This window comes from Rana temporaria, chromosome 1 (assembly GCF_905171775.1).
Source record: "Rana temporaria chromosome 1, aRanTem1.1, whole genome shotgun sequence".
Classification (NCBI taxonomy): Eukaryota; Metazoa; Chordata; class Amphibia; order Anura; family Ranidae; genus Rana; species Rana temporaria.
This window is the reverse complement of record NC_053489.1, coordinates 17,184,704-17,212,675: the sequence shown is the minus strand read 5'-3', so window position 1 is coordinate 17,212,675 and position 27,972 is coordinate 17,184,704. Positions and strand designations below refer to the sequence as shown.

Here is a 27,972-nt window from a genome sequence, read left to right as displayed (position 1 = left end):
TGTCAGCCTGTTCCCTGCCTGACCTGTTGCCCATCTGTTCCTGCTTCGCTCCCTGCCCTGGATCCTGTCGCTTATTGACCCCGGCTTGTATTTTGGACTTCGCTGCTCTCTCCTATCCTTGACCCCTGGCTTGGACCTCGGACTTGCTTATGCCTTATCCCTTGCATTACCTGCTTAGTGGTTTTTGGTTGCTGTGTCACGCTTGCTTCCATTGATTGTTTTTCACGTGTGCTTTAACTTAATAAACATATATATATTTTTCACTATGTTGGTGCCTGTTTCCATTAGTGCAGCCCATTGACCTGTACTCAGTACTCGGATGCCTGCGTGGGCATCCCCTGACATAATACTGAAGCCATATAAACAGGTCGGCTGCACTTGGGAAATTGGCTCTGGGCATTTGGTTTTATAAAAATGCATCTAGAAGAGATTGTGTACCTGTCACTCTTGGCAACAGATGACAGAGATTTCTGCTATCAGGAATTAAGTGAATACACTAGTGAGCAGTTGTTGGAATGTATCCGTATGGCTCATGTTTTTATTGATCATGGCAGTGTTTTGTTTGATGATGTGCAGCCATTGATTCGGATCTGCACAGAGTTGGCTCAGTCTGATGCTGCTACTGGGCGTGACGATTACACACCTCCTTTTAGTGCAGCTCAGGTAGAGTCTTTGGTGTGGCTGTTGGAGGATGATTCAGCCTTCTTTTATGAGCAGTACTCAGCTTGTCCTCAACAGGTGCTTGCAGCATGCATTAATTCTGTGCAGTCTCTGGTCAGACAAGCCAGGTGCAAATCTGATTTTGTACAGCCATTATTACAAGCCTGGTCCAGTTTGTTGTACTCAGCCCCTGCCAGCTTCCAACCATCCATTTCTAGTTACCAACCTGCTGGGATGTCTTTTTCTTTACCCCCAATTCCCACTTTTGCTGAACAATACACCCTGCTAACAACAAAGTACCAGTCCCCTGTTTCCTCCTGCTGCACTTACCCTGCCTTTAACCCTTCTGCTGCTTCTCAACTGCCTCCGTTTGTTCCACCAAAATCCTCTTCACCCCTACCAGCCGTATCCATTACCTCCAACCCTATACCCATATACAAACCCCCAGTGGTGAAACCAAAGAAGAAGAAGAAAACGTTTTTTCCAACCCACTCGATCCTGCCACTAACCCAATCTGCATCCACTTCAGCCAACCTGCTTCAGTCTGTTCCAGTGCCACCTGCCCAGCCTGTTCCAGTGCCACCTGCCCAGCCTGTTCCAGTGCCACCTGCCCAGCCTGTTCCAGTGCCATCTGTTCAGCTTGTTCCAGTGCCATCTGTTCAGCCTGTTGTGCCAGTTGCCCAGCCTGACGTGCCAGTTGCCCAGCCTGATGTGCCAGTTGCCCAGCCTGATGTGCCAGTTGCCCAGCCTGACGTGCCAGTTGCCCAGCCTGACGTGCCAGTTGCCCAGCCTGACGTGCCAGTTGCCCAGCCTGTTGTGCCAGTTGCCCAGCCTGTTGTGCCAGTTGCCCAGCCTGACGTGCCAGTTGCCCAGCCTGACGTGCCAGTTGCCCAGCCTGACGTGCCAGTTGCCCAGCCTGACGTGCCAGTTGCCAAGTTTGTTGTGCCAGTTGCCCAGCCTGACGTGCCAGTTGCCCAGCCTGACGTGCCAGTTGCCCAGCCTGACGTGCCAGTTGCCAAGTTTGTTGTGCCAGTTGCCCAGCCTGACGTGGCAGTTGCCCAGCCTGACGTGCCAGTTGCCCAGCCTGACGTGCCAGTTGCCCAGTTTGTTGTGCCAGTTGCCCAGCCTGACGTGCCAGTTGCCCAGCCTGACGTGCCAGTTGCCCAGCCGGAGGTGTTCCTGTCTGCTGCCCAGCCGGAGGTGTTCCAGTCTGCTGCCCAGCCGGAGGTGTTCCTGTCTGCTGCCCAGCCGGAGGTGTTCCTGTCTGCTGCCCAGCCGGAGGTGTTCCTGTCTGCTGCCCAGCCGGAGGTGTTCCTGTCTGCTGCCCAGCCGGAGTTGTTCCTGTCTGCTGCCCAGCCGGAGGTGTTCCTGTTTTCTGCCCAGCCGGAGGTGTTCCTATTTTCTGCCCAGCCGGAGGTGTTCCTGTCTGTTGCCCAGCCGGAGGTGTTCCTGTCTGCTGCCCAGCCGGAGGTGTTCCTGTCTGCTGCCCAGCCGGAGGTGTTCCTGTCTGCTGCCCAGCCGGAGGTGTTCCTGTCTGCTGCCCAGCCGGAGGTGTTCCTGTCTGCTGCCCAGCCGGAGGTGTTCCTGTCTGCTGCCCAGCCGGAGGTGTTCCTGTCTGCTGCCCAGCCGGAGGTGTTCCTGTCTTCTGCCCAGCCGGAGTTGTTCCTGTCTTCTGCCCAGCCGGAGTTGTTCCTGTCTTCTGCCCAGCCGGAGTTGTTCCTGTCTTCTGCCCAGCCGGAGTTGTTCCTGTCTTCTGCCCAGCCGGAGTTGTTCCTGTCTTCTGCCCAGCCGGAGTTGTTCCTGTCTTCTGCCCAGCCGGAGTTGTTCCTGTCTTCTGCCCAGCCGGAGTTGTTCCTGTCTTCTGCCCAGCCGGAGTTGTTCCTGTCTGCTGCCCAGCCGGAGGTGTTCCTGTCTGCTGCCCAGACGGAGGGGTTCCTGTCTACTGCCCAGCCTGATTTGCCACCGTCTGCTGATCTGCCACCATCTGCGGCCCAGTCTGGCGGCCTGGTTCCTGTTGTCCGTCCCGACGTCCTGGGTACGGGCTCCCAGCCTGACGTGCCTGACTTTCAGTTCGATGTGTCACTTTCCCAGCCTAATGACCCTAAATTCGCTGCCTGGCCTGTTTCCACCTCTAGATACCAACTTCCAGACCCTGGTGGTGGTAGGATGCAGGTTCCGTTTCCGGACTCGGGGGGCTGGTCTCCCAATGGGTTAAAGGGCTGGGACCGAAGGACTATTTGGGACTCTTCTGCATCCACATGCACTACCAGGGCAAGGGCAGAATGGGGTGTCCAGAGGCCACCCCTTGGGGGGGGGAACTGTCATGATCTGTGTCATGACTCTGGTCACCTGCTGGTGGCACTGTTCTCTTCAGTAACAGGGGTGCAGTTCTGGTGGCCTCCAGCAGGTGTCGCTCAATACAGATTTGCACAGGTATTTAAGCCCGCCCTAAACTGGAGTTCAGGGCTTCAGTATTTGCTTGTCAGCCTGTTCCCTGCCTGACCTGTTGCCCATCTGTTCCTGCTTCGCTCCCTGCCCTGGATCCTGTCGCTTATTGACCCCGGCTTGTATTTTGGACTTCGCTGCTCTCTCCTATCCTTGACCCCTGGCTTGGACCTCGGACTTGCTTATGCCTTATCCCTTGCATTACCTGCTTAGTGGTTTTTGGTTGCTGTGTCACGCTTGCTTCCATTGATTGTTTTTCACGTGTGCTTTAACTTAATAAACATATATATATTTTTCACTATGTTGGTGCCTGTTTCCATTAGTGCAGCCCATTGACCTGTACTCAGTACTCGGATGCCTGCGTGGGCATCCCCTGACACATTGCTGGCGCAGTCTACTCTTCCTGGGCTTGTAGGTCTGTCTGTGCTGTCCTAATTCCATTTCCAGGCTGTGGGCACTCAGTCTGTACAGCTCATTGTCTGTCTGTCTTTGGGGTCTTGTAGCACCTCCAAGTACGGGGCCAGTTTGTAGTCTCTCTGCAGTGACTGGTAAATCATTAGTTTTTTGGAGTTTATTTCATATGTCCATTCTCCAACATGTGTTTCTTTGGAGTTATTTATTATGTTTTTTATTTGAGATTTTGTCAGGCCACATTGTTGAGTTTTGGGTAGACAAGGTGTTGATAAGTTGTTGCAGGCCACACAGCTTGGACTGGTTCTTGCTGTCCAGTAAGGCTTTATGGCGGTAGGAGTTGGGACTGCTGTTTTGTAGGTGGTCTCAGTATGATAGCGCCCTCTTCTGTACTGCGAGAAGTAAGGGAAATCTGCCCAGCTTGGACCGGCAAGCACTGTTGGAGGTGCTCCGATGGACTTGGAGGGGGTGCTTGCAGAATTCCAGATGGAATATTTCTGTTGGGCTGGGGTCCCATTTGGATTGGTCTGGGTAGGTGACAGGACCCCAAACTTCACTGCCATAAAGAAGAATTGGGGCGATGACGCTATCAAATATTCTGAGCCAGACTCTCACCGGTGGTTTTAGGTGGTACAGCCGTCTCCTGATGGCATAGTATGCTCTGCATGCCTTGTCTTTTAGTGCCTCTATGGCTTGCTTGAAGCTTCCTGATTGGGTAATGTCTAGGCCGAGGTATGTGTAGCTGTTAGTTTCATCCCACAGTGCACTCTCTCTCTTTCTCTCAGCCTCACCTCTCTCTCTCAGCCCCACCTCTCTCTCAGACCCCCTCTGCCCCCTCTCTGAGCCCTTCTCTCTGTCCACTACCCTCTCTCTCATCCCCTTTCTCTCTCAGCCCACCTCTCTCTCTCTCTCTCTCTCTCAGCCCCTCTCTCTCTCTTAGCCCCTCTCTCTTTCCATTACCCTCTCTCTGAGCCCCTCTCTCTCTCAGCCCCCTCTCTGTCCATTACCCTCCCTCTCAGCCCCACCTCTCTCTCTCAGCCCCCTCACTCAGCCCCTCTCTCTGTCCACCACCCTCTCTCTGAGCCCCCCTCTCTCTCTCTCTCATCCACACCTCTCTCTGAACCCCTCTCTCTCTCTCTCGTTCTCTCTCAGCCCCCTCTCTGTCCAAAACCCTCTCTCTCAGCCTCACCTCTTTCAACCTCATATCTCTCTCTCTCTCTCAGCCTCACCTCTCTCTCTCAGCCTCACCTCGCTCTCTCTCTCTCTCAGCCTCACCTCGCTCTCTCTCTCTCTCAGCCTCACCTCGCTCTCTCTCTCTCAGCCTCACCTCGCTCTCTCTCTCAGCCTCACCTTGCTCTCTCTCAGCCTCACCTTGCGCTCTCTCTCTCTTAGCCTCACCTCTCTATCTCTCAGCCCCTCTCTCTGTCCATTACCCTCTCTCTGAGCCCCTCTCTCTCTCTCAGCCCCCTCTCTGTCCACTACCCTCTCTCTCAGCCCCACCTATCTCTCTCAGCCCCCTCACTCAGCCCCTCTCTCTGTCCACTACCCTCTCTCTCACCCCCTCTCTCTCTCAGCCCCACCTCTCTCTCTCTCATCCACACGTCCCTCTCTCTCAGCCCCACCTCTCTCTTTCTCTCATCCACACCACTCTCTCTCTCAGCCCTCTCTCTGAACTCATCTCTCTGTCCACTACCCTCTCTCTCAGCCTCATCTCTCTCTCTCTCTCTCTCTCTCAGACTCGCCTCTCTCTCTCTCTCTCTCAGCCCCACCTCTCTCTCTCTCAGCCCCTCTCTCTCTCAGCCCCTCTCTCTGTCCATTACTTACCCTCTCTCTGAGCCCCCCTCTCTCTCAGCCCCCTCTCTGTCCACTACCCTTTCTCTCAGCCCCACCTCTCTCTCTCAGCCCCCTCACTCAGCCTCTCTCTCTGTCCACTACCCTCTCTCTGAGCCCCTCTCTCTCATCCACACCTCTCTATGAACCCCTCTCTCTCTCTTTCTCTCTCAGCCCCCTCTCTGTCCAATACCCTCTCTCTCAGCCTCACCTCTCTCAACCTCATATCTCTCTCTCTCAGCCTCACCTCTCTCTCAGCCTCACATATCTCTCTCTCTCTCTCAGCCTCACCTTGCTCTCTCTCAGCCTCACCTCACTCTCTCTCTCTCTCAGCCTCACCTCTCTCAGCCCTCTTTGCCCCAGCCTCATCTCTCTCTCTCTCTCTCTCTCTCTTAGCCTCATCTCTCTCTCTCTCTCTCATCCACACCTCTCTCTCTCTCTCTCTCTCAGCCCTCTCTCTGTCCACTACCCTCTCTCTCAGCCTCATATCTCTCTCTCTCTCTCTGCCTCACCTCTCTCTCTCAGCCCCACCTCTCTCTCTGTCTCTCTCAGCCCCTCTCTCTGTCCACTACCCTCTCTCTCTCAGCCCCTCTCTCTCTCAGCCCCACCTCTCTCTCTCTCTCAGCCCCCTCACTTAACCCCTCTCTCTGTCCACTACCCTCTCTCTCAGCCTCACCTCTCTCAACCTCATCTCTCTCTCTCTCTCAACCTCATCTCTCTCTCTCTCTCTCTCTCTCTCTCAACCTCATCTCTCTCTCTCTCTCTCTCTCAGCCTCAGCTTTCTCTCTTTCTCAGCCTCACCTCGCTCTCTCAGCCTCACCTCACTCTCTCTCTCTCAGCCTCACCTTGCTCACTCTCTCTCAGCCTCATCTCTCTCTTTCTCTCTCTCTCTAAACCTCATATCTCTCTCTCTCTCTCTATCTCTCTCTCTCAGCCTCATCTCTCTCAGCCTCATCTCTCTCTCTCAGCCTCATCTCTCTCTCTCTCTCTCTCTCTCTCTCTCTCTCTCTCTCTCTCTCTCTCTCTCTCTCAGCCTAATTTCTCCCTCTCAGCCTCACCTCTCTCAATTCAATTGAAATAAGCTTTATTGGCAGGACCAAATACATGTTAGCATGTATTTGGTCCTGAGTTTCTATAGGAGTTTAAGTTGAGTTTGTATAGGAAAAGGGGAAGGGGGTAATATAAAGGGGAATGGACATAAGTCTCTCTCTGCCCCACCTCTCTCTCTCAGCCCCATCCCCCTCTCTCTCAGCCTCATCCCTCTCTCTCTCCCTCTCTCTCTCAGCCTTATCCCTCTATCTCTCTTTTTTCTCTCTCTGTTTCAGCCCCACCTCTCTCTGTCTTAGCCCCACCTCTCTCTGTCTCAGCCCCACCCCCCTCTCTCTCTCTCTCTCAGCCTCACCTCTCTTTCTCTCTCTCTCCCTCTCTCTCTCTCTTAGCCTCACCTCTCTCTCTCTCTCAGCCCCACCTCTCTCTCAGCCCCTCTCTCTGTCCACTACCCTCTCTCTGAGCCCCTCTTCAGCCCCCTCTCTGTCCACTACCCTTTCTCTCAGCCTCACCTCTCTCTCTCTCGCTATCTCTCTCTCAGCCTCCTCTCTGAGCCCTTCTCTCTCAGCCCCTCTCTCTGTCCACTACCCTCTCTCTGAGCCCCTCTCTCTCTCTCTCAGCCCCACCTCTCTCTCATCCACAGCCCTCTCTCTCTCTCAGCCCTACCTTTCTCTCTCTCATCCACACCTCTCTCTCAGCCCTCTCTCTGAACCCCTCTCTCTGTCCACTACCCTCTCTCTCAGCCTTATATCTCCCCCTCTCTCTCAGCCTCACCTCTCTCTCAGCCCCACTTCTCTCTCTCTCTCTCTCTCTCTCTCTCTCTCTCTCTCTCCCTCTCAGTCCCTCTCTCTCAGCCCCTCTCTCTGTCCACTACCCTCTCTCTAAACCCCTCTCTCTTGCAGCCCCCCTCTGTCCACTACCCTCTCTCTCAGCCCCACCTCTCTCTCTCAGCCCCCTCACTCAGCCCCTCTCTCTGTCCACTACCCTCTCTCTCATCCACACCTCTCTCTGAACTCCTCTCTCTCTCTCTCTCTCTCTCTCTCTCTCTCTCTCTCTCTCTCTCTCTCTCAGCCTCACCTTTCTCAGCCCCCTCTGTCCCAGCCTCACCTCTCTCTCTCAGCCCCACCCCTCTCTCAGCCCCTCTCTCTGTCCACTACCCTCTCTCTGAGCCCCTCTTCAGCCCCCTCTCTGTCCACTACCCAATCTCTCAGCCTCACCGCTCTCTCTCAGCCTCCTCTCTGAGCCCTTCTCTCTCAGCCCTTCTCTCTGTCCACTACCATCTCTCTGAGCCCCTCTCTATCATAGCCCCACCTCTCTCTCATCCACAACTCTCTCAGCCCCAGCTCTCTCTCTCTCTCATTCACACCTCGCTCTCTCTCTCTCTCTCTGAACCCCTCTATCTGAACCCCTCTCTCTGTCCACTACCCTCTCTCTCAGCCTCATATCTCTCTCTCTCAGCCTCACCTCTCTCTCGCTCTCAGCCCCACATCTCTCTCTCTCTCTCGCTCTCAGCCCCTCTCTCTCTCAGCCCCTCTCTCTGTCCACTACCCTCTCTCTAAACCCCTCTCTCTCTCAGCCCCTCTCTGTCCATTACCCTCTCTCTCAGCCCCACCTCTCTCTCTCAGCCCCCACACTCAGCCCCTATCTCTGTCCACTACCCTCTCTCTGAGCCCTTTGCTCTCTCATCCACACCTCTCTCTGAACCCCTCTCTCTCTCTCTCTCAGCCCCCTCTCTGTTCAATACCCTCTCTCTCAGCCTCACCTCTCTCAACCTCATATCTCTCTCTCTCTCTCAGCCTTAGCTCTCTCTCTCTCTCTCTCTCTCTCTCTCTCAGCCTCACCTCTCTCTCTCTCTCTCTCTCTCTCTCTCTCTCTCTCTCTCAGCCTCACCTCGCTCTCTCTCTCTCAGCCTCACCTCGCTCTCTCTCAGCCTCACCTCGCGCTCTCTCTCTCTCAGCCTCACCTCTCTCAGCCCCCTCTATCCCAGCCTCATCTCTCCCTCTCAGCCTCATCTCTCTCTCTCTCTATCTCTCTCTCTCAGCCTCATCTCTCTCTCTCAGCCTCATCTCTCTCTCTCAGCCTCATCTCTCTCTCTCAGCCTCATCTCTCTCTCTCTTAGCCCCACCTCTCTCTCAGCCACACCTCTCTCTCTCTCTCTCTCTCTCAGCCTCATCTCTCTCTCTCAGCCTCATCTCTCTCTCTCAGCCTCATCCCTCTCTCTCTCAGCCTCATCCCTCTCTCCCAGCCTCCTCTCTCTCTCTCTTTGTCTCAGCCCCAACTCTCTGTCTCAGCCCCACCTCTCTCTGTCTCAGCCCCACCTCTCTCTCTCTCAGCCTGACCTCTCTCACTCAACCCCCCCTAGGGGAGCATCTCTGTGTTTGAATCGTTGCCATAGAAACATTTGTAAAGGGGAGGAGTTAGTAAGGTGACCACACCCTCTCTGTCCACTACCATCTCTCTGAGCCCCTCTCTCTCTTAGCCCCACCTCTCTCTCATCCACAACTCTCTCTCTCTCAGCCCCAGCTCTCTCTCTCTCTCTCATACACACCTCTCTCTGAACCCCTCTCTCTGTCCACTACCCTCTCTCTCAGCCTCATATCTCTCTCTCTCAGCCTCACCTCTCTCTCGCTCTCAGCCCCACCTCTCTCTCTCTCTCTCGCTCTCAGCCCCTCTCTCTCTCAGCCCCTCTCTCTGTCCACTACCCTCTCTCTAAACCCCTCTCTCTCTCAGCCCCTCTCTGTCCATTACCCTCTCTCTCAGCCCCACCTCTCTCTCTCAGCCCCCACACTCAGCCCCTCTCTCTGTCCACTACCCTCTCTCTGAGCCCTTCGCTCTCTCATCCACACCTCTCTCTGAACCCCTCTCTCTCTCTCTCTCAGCCCCCTCTCTGTTTAATACCCTCTCTCTCAGCCTCACCTCTCTCAACCTCATATCTCTCTCTCTCAGCCTCAGCTCTTTCTCTCTCTCTCTCTCTCTCAGCCTCACCTCGCTCTCTCTCTCTCTCTCAGCCTCACCTCGCTCTCTCTCTCTCAGCCACACCTCGCTCTCTCTCAGCCTCACCTCGCGCTCTCTCTCTCAGCCTCACCTCTCTCAGCCCCCTCTGTCCCAGCCTCATCTCTCTCTCTCAGCCTCATCTCTCTCTCTATCGCTCTCTCTCAGCCTCATCTCTCTCTCTCAGCCTCATCTCTCTCTCAGCCTCATCTCTCTCTCTCAGCCTAATTTCTCTCTCTCTTATCCCCACCTCTCTCTCAGCCCCACCTCTCTCTCTCTCTCTCAGCCTCATCTCTCTCTCTCTCAGCCTCATCCCTCTCTCTCTCAGCCTCATCCCTCTCTCCCAGCCTCCTCTCTCTCTCTCTCTCTCTGTCTCAGCCCCAACTCTCTCTGTCTCAGCCCCACCTCTCTCTGTCTCAGCCCCACCTCTCTCTCTCAGCCTGACCTCTCTCACTCAACCCCCCCTAGGGGAGCATCTCTGTGTTTGAATCGTTGCCATAGAAACATTTGTAAAGGGGAGGAGTTAGTAAGGTGACCACACCCTTGTAGGGGCGGCAGAAATATTTCTGTACCCGGGCGCATGTGACCCTAGGATCGTCCCTGGATGGTGCCACCCTTTGGGCTGCTTTTGCTGATTTCATGTTAGTAAAGGACGATTTGCGCTTTTCTGTCTGTTACAGCGTGATGAATGTGCTATCTCCATTATGAACGCTAGTTTTACTAGAACAAGCCATCCAGTCTCATAACTTGCTTCTTAACATGTGCGGATTTTTCACGTCGTTAAAGCCCACACACGACCATTTTTTACAACCCAAAAAACGACAACGTTAAAAACGTCGTTAAAAATTAGAGCATGTTCGAAAAAAAATTGCCTATTTTTCAGAACCCGAAAAATGCTCTGAAGCCCACACACGATCGTTTTTAATGACAGTAAAAAAAAAAGTCATTTTTTACAGCCCGAAAAATGATCGTGTGTACGCGGCATAAGAAGCTTATTGATGGTTATAGGAAGCGACTGATTTCCACATTTTTTTTTTCAAAGGTTGAGCAACCAAATTTTAAGTTAAGGGTGCCAAGAATTTTGACCAGCCCATTTTTGAAGCTTTGTGTGATATTATGTCCAATGTGCTTTTTTTGTTTTGTTCCAATACACACAAAGGGAATAAACATGTGTATAGCAACACATGTGTTACTGCAATACTTTTCTGTGAGAAATACTTGATTTTCTGGAAAAATTTCTGGGGTGTCAACAATTTCGGCCATGACTGTAGAACAACATTGTGCATTGTTATATTATAGAGTTTACTTTTAAATAAATTCTGTGTCTTGGTTTAGAGTTGTTAAAATAAAATGAATAATATTAGAGGTCTATACTTAAGCACTTGGAAAAAAAAACTACCTGCAAAACAACTAAAATTAGATAGAAGACGATGTCAGTATATTGAGAACAATAGAAGCTGTATGGTACTGAACTGTATAAAAGAAGGGTGAGAGGAGCCAGCTCCTTGTATCGTCCTTGTGACACACATGCTGCAGAGTTCGGTGTCACAAGGAGACCTAAGAAGAATCCAGTGAGCCGAGTTATGGTCATATTATATATCTACATCTTCCAGTTCTGTTTGATGCCGCAATGTGTGACCCTCTGGAGATCGGGGATGGAAAGTCCAGCCTGCTCCCTCAAGCTTCCTGATGTCATTGATGAATTTGAATATTTTCAGGATGGAGATTTGATCATTGGAGGAGTGCTCACTCTGAGGTCAAAAATCGAATATCTAGCACTGCCTGAAGAAAAGACATACAGGTATGTAACTTACTTGCTAGGAAGAGGGGGAAACAAGTGATCGGGGTGACAAAGAACAACAGAGAGGACTTTACACAATGATTAGAAGAAATACATGTGATGGAAATATTGTAAGAATGTATATGTAGCAAGATCCCAGGCCTCCTTTAGACTAATGAGAACCTCCAGGGCCAGGAGTTCACTTCTTTGTAGAGTGGGTTGTAAGGCATAGTGGGTATAATGCAAGGTAGATTCATGGGCGCCAGACACTTGATTGCAAAGACATTTTATTTCTCTTGAATGGATTTTTGGGAGAGAGTCTTAGGGCCAGGACACCCTTAGGTGGTTGCAATGTTTATTGGCAGTCTCCGAGACTTCTACAGGTAGACAGCCATGCAGGGAAAGGCAGACAGCAAGACACCACATCTGCATGTGTAGGAATGCTGTCTCCTATGGCAACAGTGGAAAAGAGTACCGCTCCAAGCCCTGCGACCTATGCTGTGCTCCCGCCCTGTAGTGCTGACAGGTGCAGACTCTGCGCTGATGCGTGGAAAAAATAAGAAAGACATGCTCCTGGACTGCCGCATTCCGATAGGTGATTTATTTGAAACAAAATTAACAAAGGATAAAATCCAAAGCTGTATAACATCCAAAAGTTCATGCAACACTGCAATCAATGGTAGAAAGTGGACATAGGGGACAAAAAAGCTAACATGTTCCACATCATGGATAGATGCTTAGTCATAGCTGGGTTGTGTGAGGATCTGAAAGGATTTAAATAGAAAACTTTGAATGCATCTAAACCAATTAAAGCTGGTCTGCACAGCCTTAGAGAATTAGATACCTGATTGAAACTGACACAACCCATGGTCAGGACAGCATCTGCACAATCAAAAACAAAAACACACATGTGTATGTGACATTCTAACCTAAAACACATTTTATGATATAGACTTTATAAGTGTATGTGAAAACCTACAAAGAAATGCAATAAATGAATAAATATATATAAATATACTGCAAAGGTAAAGTGCTATTAAATAAATATAAATGAAAACCGATATGAATGATATTGTGGTAATAAAATGTGGAGACTATGTGTGAATGTGGAGTTGAATGTGGTACTGATCTGTGTTGGAAATAAAACATAACAACAATGAATTGTTGATATGCAAGTGCGCAAAAACTGCAATAAAGATATGAATATAAACGTGTATTTATATAGTTATAAAAACATGGTCCAACATTAAGTGAAATAAATTAAATGAAATTAGATTAAATGAAATTAAATAAAATGTAAAATTAAGATCGGACCCATGTAGTGCAATAAATTAAATTAAATATTTGTTTATTTATTTACTGTATGTGCAGACAAATATGTTCAATGTTTGTATAATATAGTCATGCCCATTATGTAAGATGGGCAAACCCCGACAAGCATGACGAGTATGCATGAAGAGAAATTATTTATAAACAAAAACATAAAAACATAATATAATAAGTTGCTAAAATTTGTATAAATTAATATACTAAAGTTGTTATAATTATTACCAACAACACTTGTCATATAAACTAATTTATTGTATCTAAAAGAAATATAAAGAAAAATGTCATTAACATAAATCTATGGACAGCAAAGGAATATATGGAATAAAATGACAAGTGTGATGTGGGTCGAGCCCTAAACACTGAACGTTAAATATTAAAGGACGTGTCTACGTGGTGTAAATGTGTATTTCATAGCCATATTTTATAACTATATAAATACACGTTTATATTCATATATTTATTGCAGTTTTTGCGCACTTGCATATCAACAACTCATTGTTGTTATGTTTTATTTCCAACACAGATCAGCACCGTATTTATGAACAACTCCACATTCACACATAGGGGTAGATTCAGAGAGAAGATACGATGGCGTATCTCCTGATACGCCATCGTATCTTTGAGTCCGGCCGGTCGTATCTATGCGCCTGATTCAAAGAATCAGATACGCCTAGATTTGACTAAGATCCGACCGACAAAAGTCTCTTACACCGTCGGATCTTAACTGTATATTTACGCTGGCCTCTAGGGGCGTGTACGCTGATTTACGCCTAGAATATGTAAATCAGCTAGATACGCGAATTCACGAATGTACGCCCGGCCGACGCAGTACATTTACGACGTTTACGTTAGGCTTTTCCCGGCGTATAGTTACCCCTGCTATATGAGGCGTATCCTATGTTAAGTATGGCCATCGTTCCTGTGTCAAATTTTAAAAAGTTAAGTCGTTTGCGTAAGTCGCCTGTGAATGGGGCTGGACATCATTTACGTTCACGTCGAAAGCATGACGAGTTGCCGACGTCATTTGGAGCATGCGCACTGGGATTCAGTCGCGGCCGGCGGATGCGCAGTTCGTTCGGCACGGGGACGCGCTTCATTTAAATGATACACGCCCCCTACCCGCCGTATTTGAATTCCGCCGGGTGATTTACGCTACGCCGCCTCAACTTTACAGGCAAGTGCTTTGTGAATAAAGCACTTGCCTGAAAAACTTGCGGCGGCGTAACGTAAATGACATACGTTACGCCAGCAGAAAGATCCGCTGATCTTTCTGAATCTACCCCAAGGTCTCCACATTTTATTACCATGATATCATTCATATCGGTTTTCATTTATATTTATTTAATAGCACTTTACCTTTGCAGTATATTTATATATACAGTATTTATTCATTTATTGCATTTCTTTGTATGTTTTCACATACACCTATTGGCCCGGATTCAGATAGGAGTTACGACAGCGTATCTCCGGATACGCCGTCGTAATTCTGAGTGTGCGGGGTCGTATCTATGCGCCTGATTAGTTGAATCAGTTACGCATAGATTTCCCTAAGATCCGACCGGCGTAAGTCTCTTACACCGTTGTATCTTAGGCTGCATATTTACGCTGGCCGCTAGGTGGCGCTTCCGTAGATTTACGCACAGAATATGCAAATTAGGTAGATACGCCGATTCAGAAATGTATGTCCGCCCGGCGCATTTTTTTACGTCATTTACGTTAGGCTTTTTCCAGCGTAAAGTTACCCCTGCTATATGAGGCGTATCCTATGTTAAGTATTGACGTCGGGCCAGAGTAAAATTTGCGTAATTTACGTTCACGTCGAAAGCATTGACTTTTTGTGGGTTGATTTGGAGCAAGCGCACTGGGATACGTCACGGACGGCGCATGCGCCGTTAGCCAAAAACGTAATTTACGTGGGGTCAGCCTTCATTACCATACAACACGCCCACTGCATGGAGAATTTGAATTCCGCGGGCTTACGCCGGACCACATACGCTACGCCGCCTTAACTTAGGGCGCAAGTTCTTTCTGAATACGGAACTTGCGCCCTAAGTTACGGCGGCGTAACGTATCTGAGATACGTTACGCCCGCCGATAGATACGCAATTGTATCTGAATCCGGGCCATAAAGTCTATATCATAAAATGTGTTTTAGGTTAGAATGTCACATACACATGTGTGTTTTTGTTTTTGATTGTTTTTGATTGTGCAGATGCTGTTCTAACCATGGGTTGTGTCAGTTTCAATCAGGTATCTAATTCTCTAATGCTGTGCAGACCAGCTTTAATTGGTTTGAATGCATTCAAAGTTTTCTATTTAAATCCTTTCAGATCCTCACACAACCCAGCTATGACTAAGCATCTATCCATGATGTGAAACATGTTAGCTTTTGTGTCCCCTATGTCCACTTTCTACCATTGATTGCAGTGTTGCATGAACTTTTGGATGTTATACAGCTTTGGATTTTATCCTTTGTTCATTTTGTTTCAAATAAATCGCCTATCAGAGTGCGGCAGTCCAGGAGCATTTTTTTTCCTATGGCAACAGTCTTAGAACAGTTCCTAACACAAGTTGTAATGAGCTGCTTTACTTCCTCTACAGTCACTTTTTTTTGTTCAATAGAATTTTATTGAAATGTATGATATATGTCAAGAATAAGTAGATAAGTAAACATACAGATAAACAGTTAAACAAATTACAGTATCTGTCGAGCAATGTTAGATTGTATCATATACCATCTATGTATACCTGTATATGAGGTAGTATAGTGACATCAAGATGGATAATATTTTGTCATGCCATTTATTAGGTTTTCGGTATAGGATAGAGGCAGAAGGGTTGACTCCAATCCCGGACACCCCGGTGGGTGCAATACTGTTATAATTAGGGATGAGCTTCATATTCAAGTCGAACTCATGTTCGACTCCAACATCGTATGTTCGAACGTTCGCCGAATTACAAACGTTTTGGGCCGTTCGTGCCAAATTTGAGTGGCGTTTCACGGCCCAAAATTCACTACGGCATCGCAGTGCATTGCTGGGCTGATGATTGCCAAGCATGCACTATGACCCGAATGCTTGGCCAATCACAGCTTGCAAAAAACGGAGAGCCATAATTGGCCAAAGCCAGGGTGGCTTTGGCCAATTATGGCTCAGGGGGTTTAGTACACGCCCCACACTATAAAAAGCCGCCTGCAGGCCGGCCTTGTGTAGTGTGTTGTGGTGGTTAAGAGAGAGAAGACAGAGAGATAGAGAGTGTAATTTTTAGTAGGTAGATAGAGCAGGCAGGCAGGCTAGTCGGTTAAAGTTACAGTGTGTAGAGGATATATATACATCCCAGGTGTTGTACATATATTTATACACTGTATAGTTTAGCTAGATCCGCTCTTCCTAATTTACTGACAGGCAGGCAGGTGATTGTGCTAGCTGCAGTATTCTCACGTGGTGTACTGTCTGTGTCCTCTGTACAGTGTGCACCTAAAGCTATGTGGTGTGTGTACTGTCTGTGTCTGTGCTATTTTTCTCAATGATTTTCATCCTTATTGCAGGGACCAGACATTACATTAAAGCCGCAATCAGTTTTAAATTACTTTTTTCTTATAATAATCTAATTTTATGCAGGGACAGTTCTAAACACGTGCCACTTCACAGGCATACTATAGACACCCAGCAGGTACGATATTTAAATACATTTTTCATTTTTTTTTTTTTCACTTTAAGCATCATTAAAATCACTGCTCCAGAAAAAATGACCGTTTTTAAAACATTTTTTCCATTGATACATGTTCCCTGGGGCAAGACCCGGGTTCTCAAACCCGTTTTCCGACAATAACTTGCATATTAGGCTTTAACATGAGCACTTTTAAATTTGAACGTTTGAGTCCCATAGACTTCAATGGGGATCTAAATGTCCGCGCAACTGGTCGGGTCCGTTCGAAGGTTCTGGTGCGAAACCGAACGTGGGGGGGGTGTTCGGCTCATCCCTGGTATAAATGTATACCTTAAACAACCTCACTGTGCTATACCTCACTGTGCCCATTGCAACCTTACTTTGCCATACCTCACCATGCCCATTGCAATCTCCCTGTGCCATACCTCACTGTGCCCATTGCAGTCTTCCTGTGCCATACCTCACTGTGCCCATTGCAGTCTCATTGTGCCATACCTCACTGTGCCCAATGCAGTATCACTGTGCCATACCTCACTGTGCCCAAATAAAGTCTCCCTGTGCCATACCTCACTGTGCCCATTGCAGTCTCACTGTGCCATACCCACACTGTGACCATTGCAGTCTCATTGTGCCATACCTCTCTGTGCCATTGCAGTCTCACTGTGCCATACTTCACTGTTGGAGTACCTGCAATCTTGACAGGCGTCCATTTTTTAACCACTTAAGCCCCAGGCCATATTGCTGGTCAATGACCGGGCCCCTTTTTGCGATTCGGCACTGTGTCACTTTAACTGACAATTGCGCGGGTCATGCGACGTGGCTCCCAACAAAATTGGCGTCCTTTTTTTCCCCACAAATAGAGATTTCTTTTGGTGGTATTTTATCACCTCTGCGATTTTTTACTTTTTGCTATAAAAATATCCCCCAAAAAGATATAATTTTTTTCCCTCAGTTTAGGCCGATACGTATTCTCTACATATTTTTTGTAAAAAAAAAATCACAATAGCGTTTAATGATTGGTTTGCGCAAAAGTTATAGCGCTTACAAAATAGGGGCTAGTTTTATGGCATTTTTATTATTATTTTTTTTACTAGTAATGGCGGTGATCAGCGATTTTTATTGGTTAATTATGTTCCCTGGGTGTGTTCTAACTGAGTGTGGGACTGACTGTTCGCTGTTCATACATTGTTTGAACAGACGATAAGTACTTTCTCCCCTGACAGGACCTGGAGCTGTGTGTTACACACAGAGCTCCCGGTTCTCGCTCGTGTAACGAGCGATCGCGGGTGCCCGGTGGTGATCATGCCCACCGGGCACGCGCGTCGGCATCAGGGGCGAGCGGGGGGGCGTACGCCTCCGGCGTCGCGCGCACACCCCTATTGGCTGAACGGTGAGATAACGTAGATCTACATGATATCGCCCAGCAGAGCCAACCTGGCTCTGCAAGCAGTTAAAAGTCACGGCTTCCTCTTGGTGTTCCATTCCGTGATAGGCATTTGACACTGTGTTCCGCCTATCATGGAGGTCCGCTCATCCTCGGACTCCGTTTCCCAGCAGACACTGTGTTCAGTGTTCTGCCAATCACAGACATTCCTTCATTCTCAAACAAGAGGACGTCCGCGATTGGCAAAACACTGAACACAGTGTCTGCTGGGAAACTGTCCGAGGATGAGAGGACCTCCATGATAGGCGGAACACAGTGTCAAATGCCTATCACGGAACGGAACACCAAGAGGAAGCCGTGTCTTTTAAAATGGACACCTGGCAAGAATTCAGGTACTGACTCTAGTATAAGCAGAGGGGGATATTTTCAGCCCTAAAAAAAGGGCTGAAAAACTTGGCTTATACTCGAGTATATACGGTAATTCAAACATTAAACTTAAAAGCAATGAACAAGAACAATAGAGTTCCCAGATAGTGAGGTTAGGATCCAAGAGCCTTGACAATTCCTGGGGAGCTAACCCAGTTTATCCATGGTCACCACAATCTATAGGTGTGATCCTTGTTTTTTGTTTCATAATGCTAGTTAATGATAGTGTTTTTTTATAGATGAAGTGTACATGGGTTGTGTTTCACACACATCTCCCAGTGTGGGTGGGTCAGATTTTTTTCCAATTTCTGGTAATGTTGAGTTTCGCTGACAGTAATTTATGAGTAATGGTATGTCTATATGGTTTTGGTTAGTTTTCCATGTCGAGGGACAATAGTGCCAGTAAAGGCCTCAGTGGAAATTGTGTTTGGGTAATTTCAGAGTAGGTGGAAGATAGATTTCCAATAATGAGTTTGTTTGGGGCATTTCCAAAATATATGGAGCATATCTCCCCTCTGTCCACACATCCTCCAGCATGTATCGTCTAGTTTAGTGTCATATTTGGACAGTCTATCAGGGTAAGGTACCAACGTTGTGTCAGTTGGATTGATAGCAGCTCCCAAAGGGTGGAACAACAGGTGGTTTTGTATGTGGAGTTGCAAGCTTTAGCCCATTGATCTACGGTATGGTACATCCCAGATCCAATTCCCATCTAAGTAATAGGGTTGTCTTGATAAAGATATTCTTTTGTTGAAGGAGATTATAAAAAAAGTGAAATTCCCTTTTGGTGCGGTGTGGGGGGTTGTAAAGAAGATCCAAGCCGATTGTGGGATTGTGCAGGGCCCATGTAGGAAGTTTGGCTATGCAGTGTAGGGTGCGGATGTTAAGGAAAAGGTCTGAGTTTGGTAACTGAAATTCTTTTTGTAAGGTGGGATATGATTAGATTGTTTCCTTACTGAGCAGGTCAGTTACTGTATATACTCGAGTATAAGCCGAGTTTTTCAGCACATTTTTCAGCACGGCTTATACTCGAGTCACCTTTTTGTGCCCGATCTCCCGGAATTTGGGGACCCGGTACCAGCCGGCTGTAGGTCCCCTGAACCCCAATCTTGGCACACATGTAGCTCCACTCTTCCTCTACAAGTGTGCAAAGTTTATTGTCCAGGGGACCTACGGCCGGGGAGCACCGTTTTTTTCAAAGCCGGGCACCCCTTTCATAGACTTTCATGTTAAGCAGTAATTTCTCCAGTGATTTTCGGGACCCGATACGAGTCAATACTTGGCACACATGTAGCCCCCATTTCTCCTCTATAAGTGTGCAAGTTTGTGGTCTGGGGGACCCTACAGCTGGGGAGCACCGTTTTTTCAAAACCGGGCATCCCTTCCATAGACTCCCATGTTTAAACGTCAGTTTAGTCAAGGGCACAATTGAGGCATGGGCACAGTGAGGCATTGGCACAGTGAGGCATGGGACACAGTGAGGCATGGACACAATAAGGCATGGACACAATAAGGCATGGACACAGTGAGGCATGCACATGTATACAGTGAGGCATGCAGATGGACACCCTAGGCTTATACCCGAGTCAATACGTTTTCCCATTTTTTTGTGATAAAATTAGGTGCCTCGGCTTATATTCCGGTCGGCTTATACTCGAGTATATATGGTATATATGTTATTCTTTTGGCTTTCCACATTGCAAAGGATGTTGAGTGAATTAAATTACGCAGTGCTTCTAGAGGAATTAGGAGAGTGGATTTGAGAGAGTGTGATGAGCTACTTTTTGTAAACCGGTTCCAGGTTTTGAGTGTTTCTAAAATTGTTGGGAAGACACAAGGAGGGATTTTTGCTCCAAGTGTAATAGAGTAAAGCCATGTAGACAAATATCCACCTGGGATAGTAAAAAGCTTCCATTTTCCCCCCATAAGGTGGAGGGAGAAGATAGAAACCATTCTCTTGTTTGTGTGAGTATAGAGGCGTAGTAATCCGGAAAGTCTATGTAACCAGTGCCTCCCGCTTGAAGGTTCTTAATTAGTTTTACATGAGCGCATCTAGATCTTTTACCTTGCCATATAAGTTTGGATAGTATAGTTTGAAGTGATTTAACAACTTAAGGACCCCTTCACGCCGATATACGTTGGCAGAATGGCACGGCTGGGCACAATCACGTATCTGTACGTGATTCCTTAAGCCCAGCCGTGGCAGCGCGCTCGCGACCCGGTCCGAAGCTCCGTGATCGCGACCCGATCGCCACAGGTGTCCTGCGAATCGCTCACCAGAGCTGAAGAACGGGGAGAGGTGAGTGTAAACACACCTTCCCTGTTCTTCGTTGTGCCAGTGTCATTGATCGTCTGTTCCCTGATATAGGGAAAGACAACGTCACACGTCCAGCCCCGCCCCCCTACAGTTAGAAACACATATGAGGTCACACTTAACCCCTACAGTGCCTCCTAGTGGTTAACTCCTAAACTGCGAATGTAATTTTCACAGTAATCAGTGCATTTGTATAGCACTTTTTGCTGTGAAAATGACAATGGTCTCAAAAATGTGTCAAAATTGTCTGATGTGTCCGCCATAATGTCGCAGTCACGAAAAAAAAACGCTCATCGCCGCCATTAGTAGTAAAAACAAATATAATAAAGATGCAATAAAAACTACCCCTATTTTGTAAACGCTATAAATTTTGCGCAAACCAATCGATAAACGCTTATTGCGATTTTTTTTTACCAAAAATAGGTAGAAGAATATGTATTGGCCTAAACTGAATAAAACCTCAGAGGTTGCTATGTCAGCTGTATGTTCATCTAACCTCTGTGTCCTCTTTTTCTTTGCTCTAGCTCACATTTGGATGAAATACACCTCGTATAATGCCTTATGGGAGTTCCATACCACCAGCGGGTCAGATACTGATTCATAGTTAATTGAGAAGAATTCCTCAATTTGTTGTGTGTGGGGGAGGGCAGAATAGCAGGGAGTGTGGAGAAGGTTAACCCTCCATAGGTAGAAATTAGGTTGAGATGATTTAGCAGCTACTGTATGGTGATGCTGACAGGGGCATGATCTGACCAGGTGGTGGTTGTGAATTGTTGAGATACATTTATCAGCTACAAAGAGATCAATTTGTGAGTTGGTGTTGTGGCGCTGCGATAGATAGGTTATACTCACGTTCACTCCTGTGACAACGCTCTCCACACACATGTCTTTTGGAGGCCACGAGCGAGTCCATGGCGTTATCTGGGACTAAATTGAAGTCTCCACGTATCAGCAGGTGGCATTGTTGGACTTTTATCGCTGTATGCAGAGTCCTTTTGAGGAAGTGCATCTGGCGTTGGTTCGGGGCGTAGATGGCCACCAAGGTATATTGGACATTTATGATAGTACAAAGTAGAATAATGTAACGTCCTTCCGGATCTGTAATTGCAGTTATGAAGAAGTTGTGAATGAATATTCACCTTCCTAACACTGATCGCCTCTCCGCCAATCAGATGCGCAGGTCTGTTACCCATGACCTGATTGGCTGAAAGGACAGGCGCTGCGATTGGATGCCTATCAGGAGGAGGAGACGCACCGAGGACAAAGGAGCCGCTGTCTGACCCGCTGAAAGGTCCCACAGCTCGCCGTTGTCACCCGCTGCCTGACCCACCACCGAGACAGGGTAATTGCTGGACAGAAGGCGAGCAGGAGGGGGGTCACAGTGGCAACATTTGATGGGGCACAACTTAGAGAAAAAGATTGGACAGCCGCACTTCCAAAAAATCCTTAAAAAGGTTGCCTTTAATAATAAAAGAAAACAGCACTACAAATCACAGCAGACAGCGGGGTGTATATCTGACGCGTTTCGCACTGTAATGTCAGTGCTTAGTCATGAGCAGCAGCGTCCAATCTTTTTCTCTAAGTTTTGCTTTATGCATTGCCTGCACCCACGCTTCTGAGAGGACATTGATTGCATAGTGCACTCACCTGGAGTGGCAGTTCCCTTCTTCTCTATTTGATGGGGCACAGTGGCAGCATTTGATGGGGCACAGTGGCAGCTTTTGATGGGGCACAGTGTCAGCATTTGATGGGACACAGTGGCAGCATTTGATGGGCACAGTGCCATCATAACATATGGAAAGTATGACATAAACAGAACAACAACCAGATGGACAGTTCTTAATGGACTGGATGTTTGTATGAAGGAGAGTCACAAGAGTCAATGTTGACATGAAGAAAGACAAATGTTTATTCCTCAATGAGAAAAAATTATAATGGTTAAACAATGAAACACTTTGAAAAAAAAAGGAAAGAGCCAACGACTGAGGGACTGAGGAACGCAGGCGTGAGTTGAAGGTGTGACTGCCAGTCGCTACAGAGTGGTGTGGGGCGCCTGGGAAAGGAGGCTGTAGAACTGTGGCTGCCAGCCACTCGAGCCAACCGGTAAGCCAAGCAAGGCCTAGGAGTCGATGTGCCTGTATGAGGCGACTGCACGGTGTCAATGGGAAGGAGGTAGGTGGAAGCCCGTAACCAGGGTGGAATGCAGGATCGTCTGTTCCATGATGACGCGTTTCGCATGAATGTTGTTTGTCATGGATGTTGACAAAGCTTCTGCGCACGAAACACGTGACGGCAACAGACGAGCCTGCGTCTCACGCTGGTTACAGGCTTCCACCTTCCTCCTTCCCGTTGGCACCCTGCAGTGGCATCATCCAGGAGGGTCGACTCCTCGGCTTTGCTTTGCTTCCCGGTTTGCTCGAGTGGCTGGCAGCCACAGTTCTCCATAGAGAGAGGCAAGATTCTTCAGTCTCCTTTTCCAGACGCCCCACACCACTCTGCAGCAACTGGCAGGCACACCTCCAACTCACGCCTGCGTTCCTTGGTCCATCGGTCATCCTTCCTCCCCCCTTCTCAGACCAGGCTTCCATCTGCACAGCATGGACATTGGCGCCTCTCCATGCCTCATCGGCTAGTAATCTGAAGGATGGTAACCCCTTAACGCCCATAGGAACCTGTGTGATATTATTGACTCTTTCCATTTTTATTTCAATGTATTTCATTGTTTTAACCATTATCATTTTTGCTTATTTAGGAATAAACATTTGTCTTTCTTCATGTTAATATTGACTCGTGTGACTCCTCATACAAACATCCAGTCCATTGAGCACTTTCCTTCATCTGGTTGTTGTTTACTTTGTGGTGGCCATTTCTATGACATTTCATTATGTATTTGGTAGATTTATTCATAATCTCTGATCCCTCCTGTGCACACATAGTCATACATAGATATTATCTACATACCGTGTGTATAAATATATATATTACATATATAACACACAGATAACATTATATCCATCTATCAAATTACTCTTTCAAAGAAGACAATATACAGTTCAGTTTTGGTCACCAGTCCTCAGGAAAGATGTTGTTGAATTAGAAAGATTTCAATGACGACGAGCAACAAAATGAATAAGAGGGATGGAGGAGCTCAGCAATGAGGACTGATCACATTGTTTTTATTGAAATTTTCATCCTTTTTTTTTTTTTTAGGGTTTACTTCCTCTTTAAAGCTTGTCAGAGGCGTTTTAATCCTCCTCTGACTGTCATATGAGGCTGCATGGCCCCTGGCTTTCTGTCTGGACAGTGCTGATTGGCCCTGTGCTGATCACATGTACCCTCCCCCAAAAAAAAGGGAGGATCAGAAAAGACAGGATCAAGCAGCCTTTTTACACAATGTGGAGGATTAACCCCTTAGGTGTCACAGTGCGTATAACAAGCATGCTTTACTGCATACAGTATACAGACTGATTTTACTGTTGTGGGTTTAGTAACACTTTAAGCTGATCACATGTATGAATATTTGAAAAATATTTTAAATAAATATACAAATTGTTAACTTACTGCTTTTGGGGGGGGGGTGTCTTTTTATAGCTCATCTATTCGGTATTACGTGAACCTCCTAGCTTTCCTCTACGCAATTGATAATATCAACCAGGATCCAGACATCTTACCCAATATCACTCTCGGCTTCCATCTATATGACTCATGGCTGGAACCCAAGAAGGGTGTACAGAGTGTTCTGCAGATCTTATCTGGACCAAATGGGACAGTTCCTAATTATTCATGTAAAGGACATGGCAAGCTGGCCGGTGTTATTGGAGATCAATATTCATCCACTACAATCCCAATCGCCGAAATCCTCGGACTGTACAGATACACACAGGTCAGTGGAAACGACTTGTATATTTGTAATACTATTCTAGGTCAACAGAGACAACAATATACATTTTACAAAGACATGGCGGTCTGTGAAAGTTAAAGTGTATGTAAATGCAAAGCCAGTCAAACAAATGAAAACACACCTGGCACCATCACTAATGATTTTTCCCCATTTTGCATCTAGAAAATCCAATGTAAAATTTTTGGGGCTTTTATCTATAACCATGTGAATAATTGGCCCCTCTTCTCCTGTTGCTTGGAGGACTGGTGGTAGAGACTGCCGAAGACTTCTGAGAGTGGCTGCCAATTACAGTGGTGAGGGCTGGGTTATGGGATAGGAGGAGCCACTGTTAATCCTACATATTTTCTCACTCCTGTTACGCTCCCATTTTTCTACTTCACCAACAGCAATGTTTGGCAGGGTGGGCAGGGGTATTTGATTGACAGTGGCTCCTCCGGTCATTACTATTCACAGTAGGGCAGAGGTCCTGCCAACCACCAGGGCCATTCAGAGAGATAAGAACCTTTAGACACCTGGAGCATGTACACAAGTAATGGCAACATGGCAGCCATCACAAATTTTGGGGCCCTTTAGGCAGCTTTAGGCAGGGCCCCCCTGGAGCAGAGACCTGGGGGGGAGGGTGGTGCTGATGAAAAAAAACAAGTGTATTCTCTTCTCCCCGGACGTGAGATAATAAGCGGGGAGCCCTGGGGACCATCAGGCCCCTTACAGGTGTAATGAAAAAAAATGGGAGGGGGCTGGCCTGGCCTGTAAGGGGCCCTGGGGACCATCAGGCCCCTTACAGGTGTAATGCCTGTAAGGGTGAAGGGTAGAGGTCAAAGCCACTACACAAGTTGGTTAGAGAAGAGGATAAGCAGTAGACACCGGGAGCATGCTCACAAGGGGTAGCAGCTCTGCAGAGGGTAAAAAAAAAACGTCAGATCTTTGCCACTGCCAACAAGTAGGAAGAAGTGACTAGCAGGATGAAAGGATATTTTGGCTAAAATGTATTAAATAAAATTGAAGGCCCTTGATGTGATGATTCATACACCACTTACCTAGTACTACCAGATTCCTGCCGGTTGGTCACTTATTGTCCTCTCACAATTTCCTAGTTTAGTTTGCTCCCTTTTCTTCTTCTGTCTGCTCTCACTTCTTCCTGATATCCCCCTAATGGGTTTTTGCTGTCCCTCCTTTTTTATTTTTTATATTGGAGTATAATTGCCCTACCCTGAGATTTTGACCATAATGTCACGTACACACACACGTTTTTCCTGTCATGCAAAAAAACTAAGTTTTTCGCAACGTGATTTGTCGTGATTTCTCTCAAGCCTGCCTTGCATACACATGTTCATGAAAAAAAAAAGCTTGAGCGTAGCGCAGTGATGTACAACACGTACGACGGCACTATAAAGGGGAAGTTCCATTCAAATGGCTCCACCCTTTGGGCTGCTTTTGCTGATCCTTGTGTTAGTAAAAGTTTGGTGAGAGACGGTTTTCAGTTTTCGTGCTTTTCAGTCTGTTACAGCGTGATGAATGTACTATCTCCATTACAAACGCTAGTTTTACCAGAACGAGTGCTCCCGTCTCATAACTTGCTTCTGAGCATGCACATTTTTTCCCCCTCGGAAAAGCAGACACACGAGCAGTTTTCGCAAGGAGAAAAAGAACAATGGGAAAAACGACGAGAAGAAATGGAGCAGGTTCTAATTTTTTTGCGGGCAGTTTTTTTGTCGAGAAAACTGCTATGGAGCATACACACGACCGGTTTTCATGACCAATCTAAAAAATTGCAACTTTCTTGTCATGAGAAATGGTTGTGTGTACGAGGCATAAGTAGTCGCTAGTTTTCTTTTGTAATTGTATGTTTGTTGAAATTTTTCCAACAAAACAAGAAAAAGCAAACACAATACAGAAAAGTATCATTATCATCTTATAAAGAAAAAGAGAAGCATCTCTTATGCCCTGTACACACGATCGGATATCTGATGGAATCTAATCCGATGGATTTTTTCGTCGGATATCCGAGGAAGCTGACTTTTATCAGTCTTGCCTACACACCATCGGTCAAAAATCTGATCGTGTACAACGCAGTGACGTAAAACACTACGACGTGCTGAGAAAATTTTTCAAAAGTTCAATGCTTCCGAGCATGCGTCGACTTGATTCTGAGCATGCGTGGATTTTTCTCCGATGGAATTCCCCACAGACGATCGTTTTTTTTCTATCCGTTTTTTATCCATAGGAAATTTTTAAAACAGGTTAAATTTTTTTTACCTCAATGGTAAAAAAAAAATATGGGGCCCACACATGATCGGTTTGTCGATGAAAAACCGGCATCGGTCCGTTTTCATCAGACAAACCATCGTGTGTACAGGGCTTTAGTAGTAGTGATATCGTAATCAGAAGAAAAAGAAAGAAAAAAAAAGGGGAAGGTGCACCATGGATCTTGACAACACATATATATATATATATATAATAATAGAGTATATAGTAATAATAGTATTCAGGCAAATCATTCGAACATGAAGGGACTAGTTGCCTAGGGGACATTTGATAGCAGTTCAGGATAGTGATTCAGGATTGAAAGAGGAATTGTCCCAAGGATTCTGTATCTTTGAGAATTGAGGCATAGAGTCGTGAATCACTGATGTCATATGTTCCATTCTACGCACCTGTGCTATAGCCAAGATCAATTGGGCCTGTGTGGGGGGGTTGGGGATAACCAATGGGTAGGTATTACTCTCTTGGCGGCTAAGAGTATATATGACATCAATTTTTTGGCATGTTTAGATATTCCAGGGACTGGTAATGGGCCAGGTCTTTTGGGAAGTCCATCGCCAACACAGACTGGAGCACTGATTGGACCGAGGACCAAAATGGCAGAATTAACTGGCATTTCCAGAAGATATGGTAGTGCGTTCCTATATCTCGTAAGCATCTCCAGCATTTCTGGGATATAGAGGGATCATATTTATGGATAACCTCTGGGGTCCTATACCAGAACATGAGGACCTTATAAGCTGTCTCTCTCTGCTCCACGTATCTGGAAGTAGTTGCTAGTTTTTAGGTCTATCGGGTCACCTACGACCATTGAGTCGGATCATTAGGGACCGCGTACCATAGGTCTTTTTTTATGGTTGTAGGCTCAGCATAATACTGGTACTCTGATCCACACAAACGTACTACATTTAGTTCTCTATGTTTTTGAAGTTATTCTTTTATTATGGTAACTTTCTACTCAAAATTCTGTTATATAGTTGATATATGTTCTTGCCGCTTTATTCTCGAAAAGTCTAAAATTGTTGTATTCGCCGCTTCAAGAAAACTGATTACTCACCTTAATTTCGATATGTTGAGCCTGGTTTGGTTTTGTTTTCATATGTCTGTTATATATTATTCTCAATAAAATCTTATTAAACAAATAAAATAGAAGGCTTACACTGACATGCCATGTTTCTTGTAGTGACCATATTTTGGGGGTGGAGAGGGAAGGTTAATAACAATTGAACTTCTCTTATTTGGTCGGTTTTGGTTTGTTAAATATAATACTGAAAGCATTTTATCATATAAGTACAAAAAATACCTGTTGATCCCGTGAGGACAAATCTAGTCACTACCTGTGCACTCCACCGCTGCCTCTGTTCTTCAAGGCTCCTGCTGATAAAAATTCTTAATTGCCTGATTTACAAAATCCTTTGACAGGCAGTGATTGGCCAAGTTTCTAAAGCAAATGTTGAGAATGTTGTGGAAATATATCCGTAATTTCCTCTAAGGATAGGCTCATACAACTTTAACTTTTTATT

The 27,972-nt window shown here is 46.8% G+C and overlaps 1 protein-coding gene across 1 annotated transcript; it reads left to right on the top strand.

The window, feature by feature from the left end:
• The first annotated feature begins 414 nt into the window (after positions 1-414).
• On the top strand, positions 415-27,671 carry LOC120924781. Its single transcript, XM_040335825.1, has 4 exons — positions 415-788; positions 10,871-11,185; positions 23,878-24,169; positions 26,960-27,671. The coding sequence occupies exons 1-4, from the start codon at positions 415-417 to the stop codon at positions 27,026-27,028; spliced, it is 1,050 nt and encodes a 349-aa protein (XP_040191759.1). The 3' UTR covers positions 27,029-27,671.
• Positions 27,672-27,972: the final 301 nt, after the last annotated feature.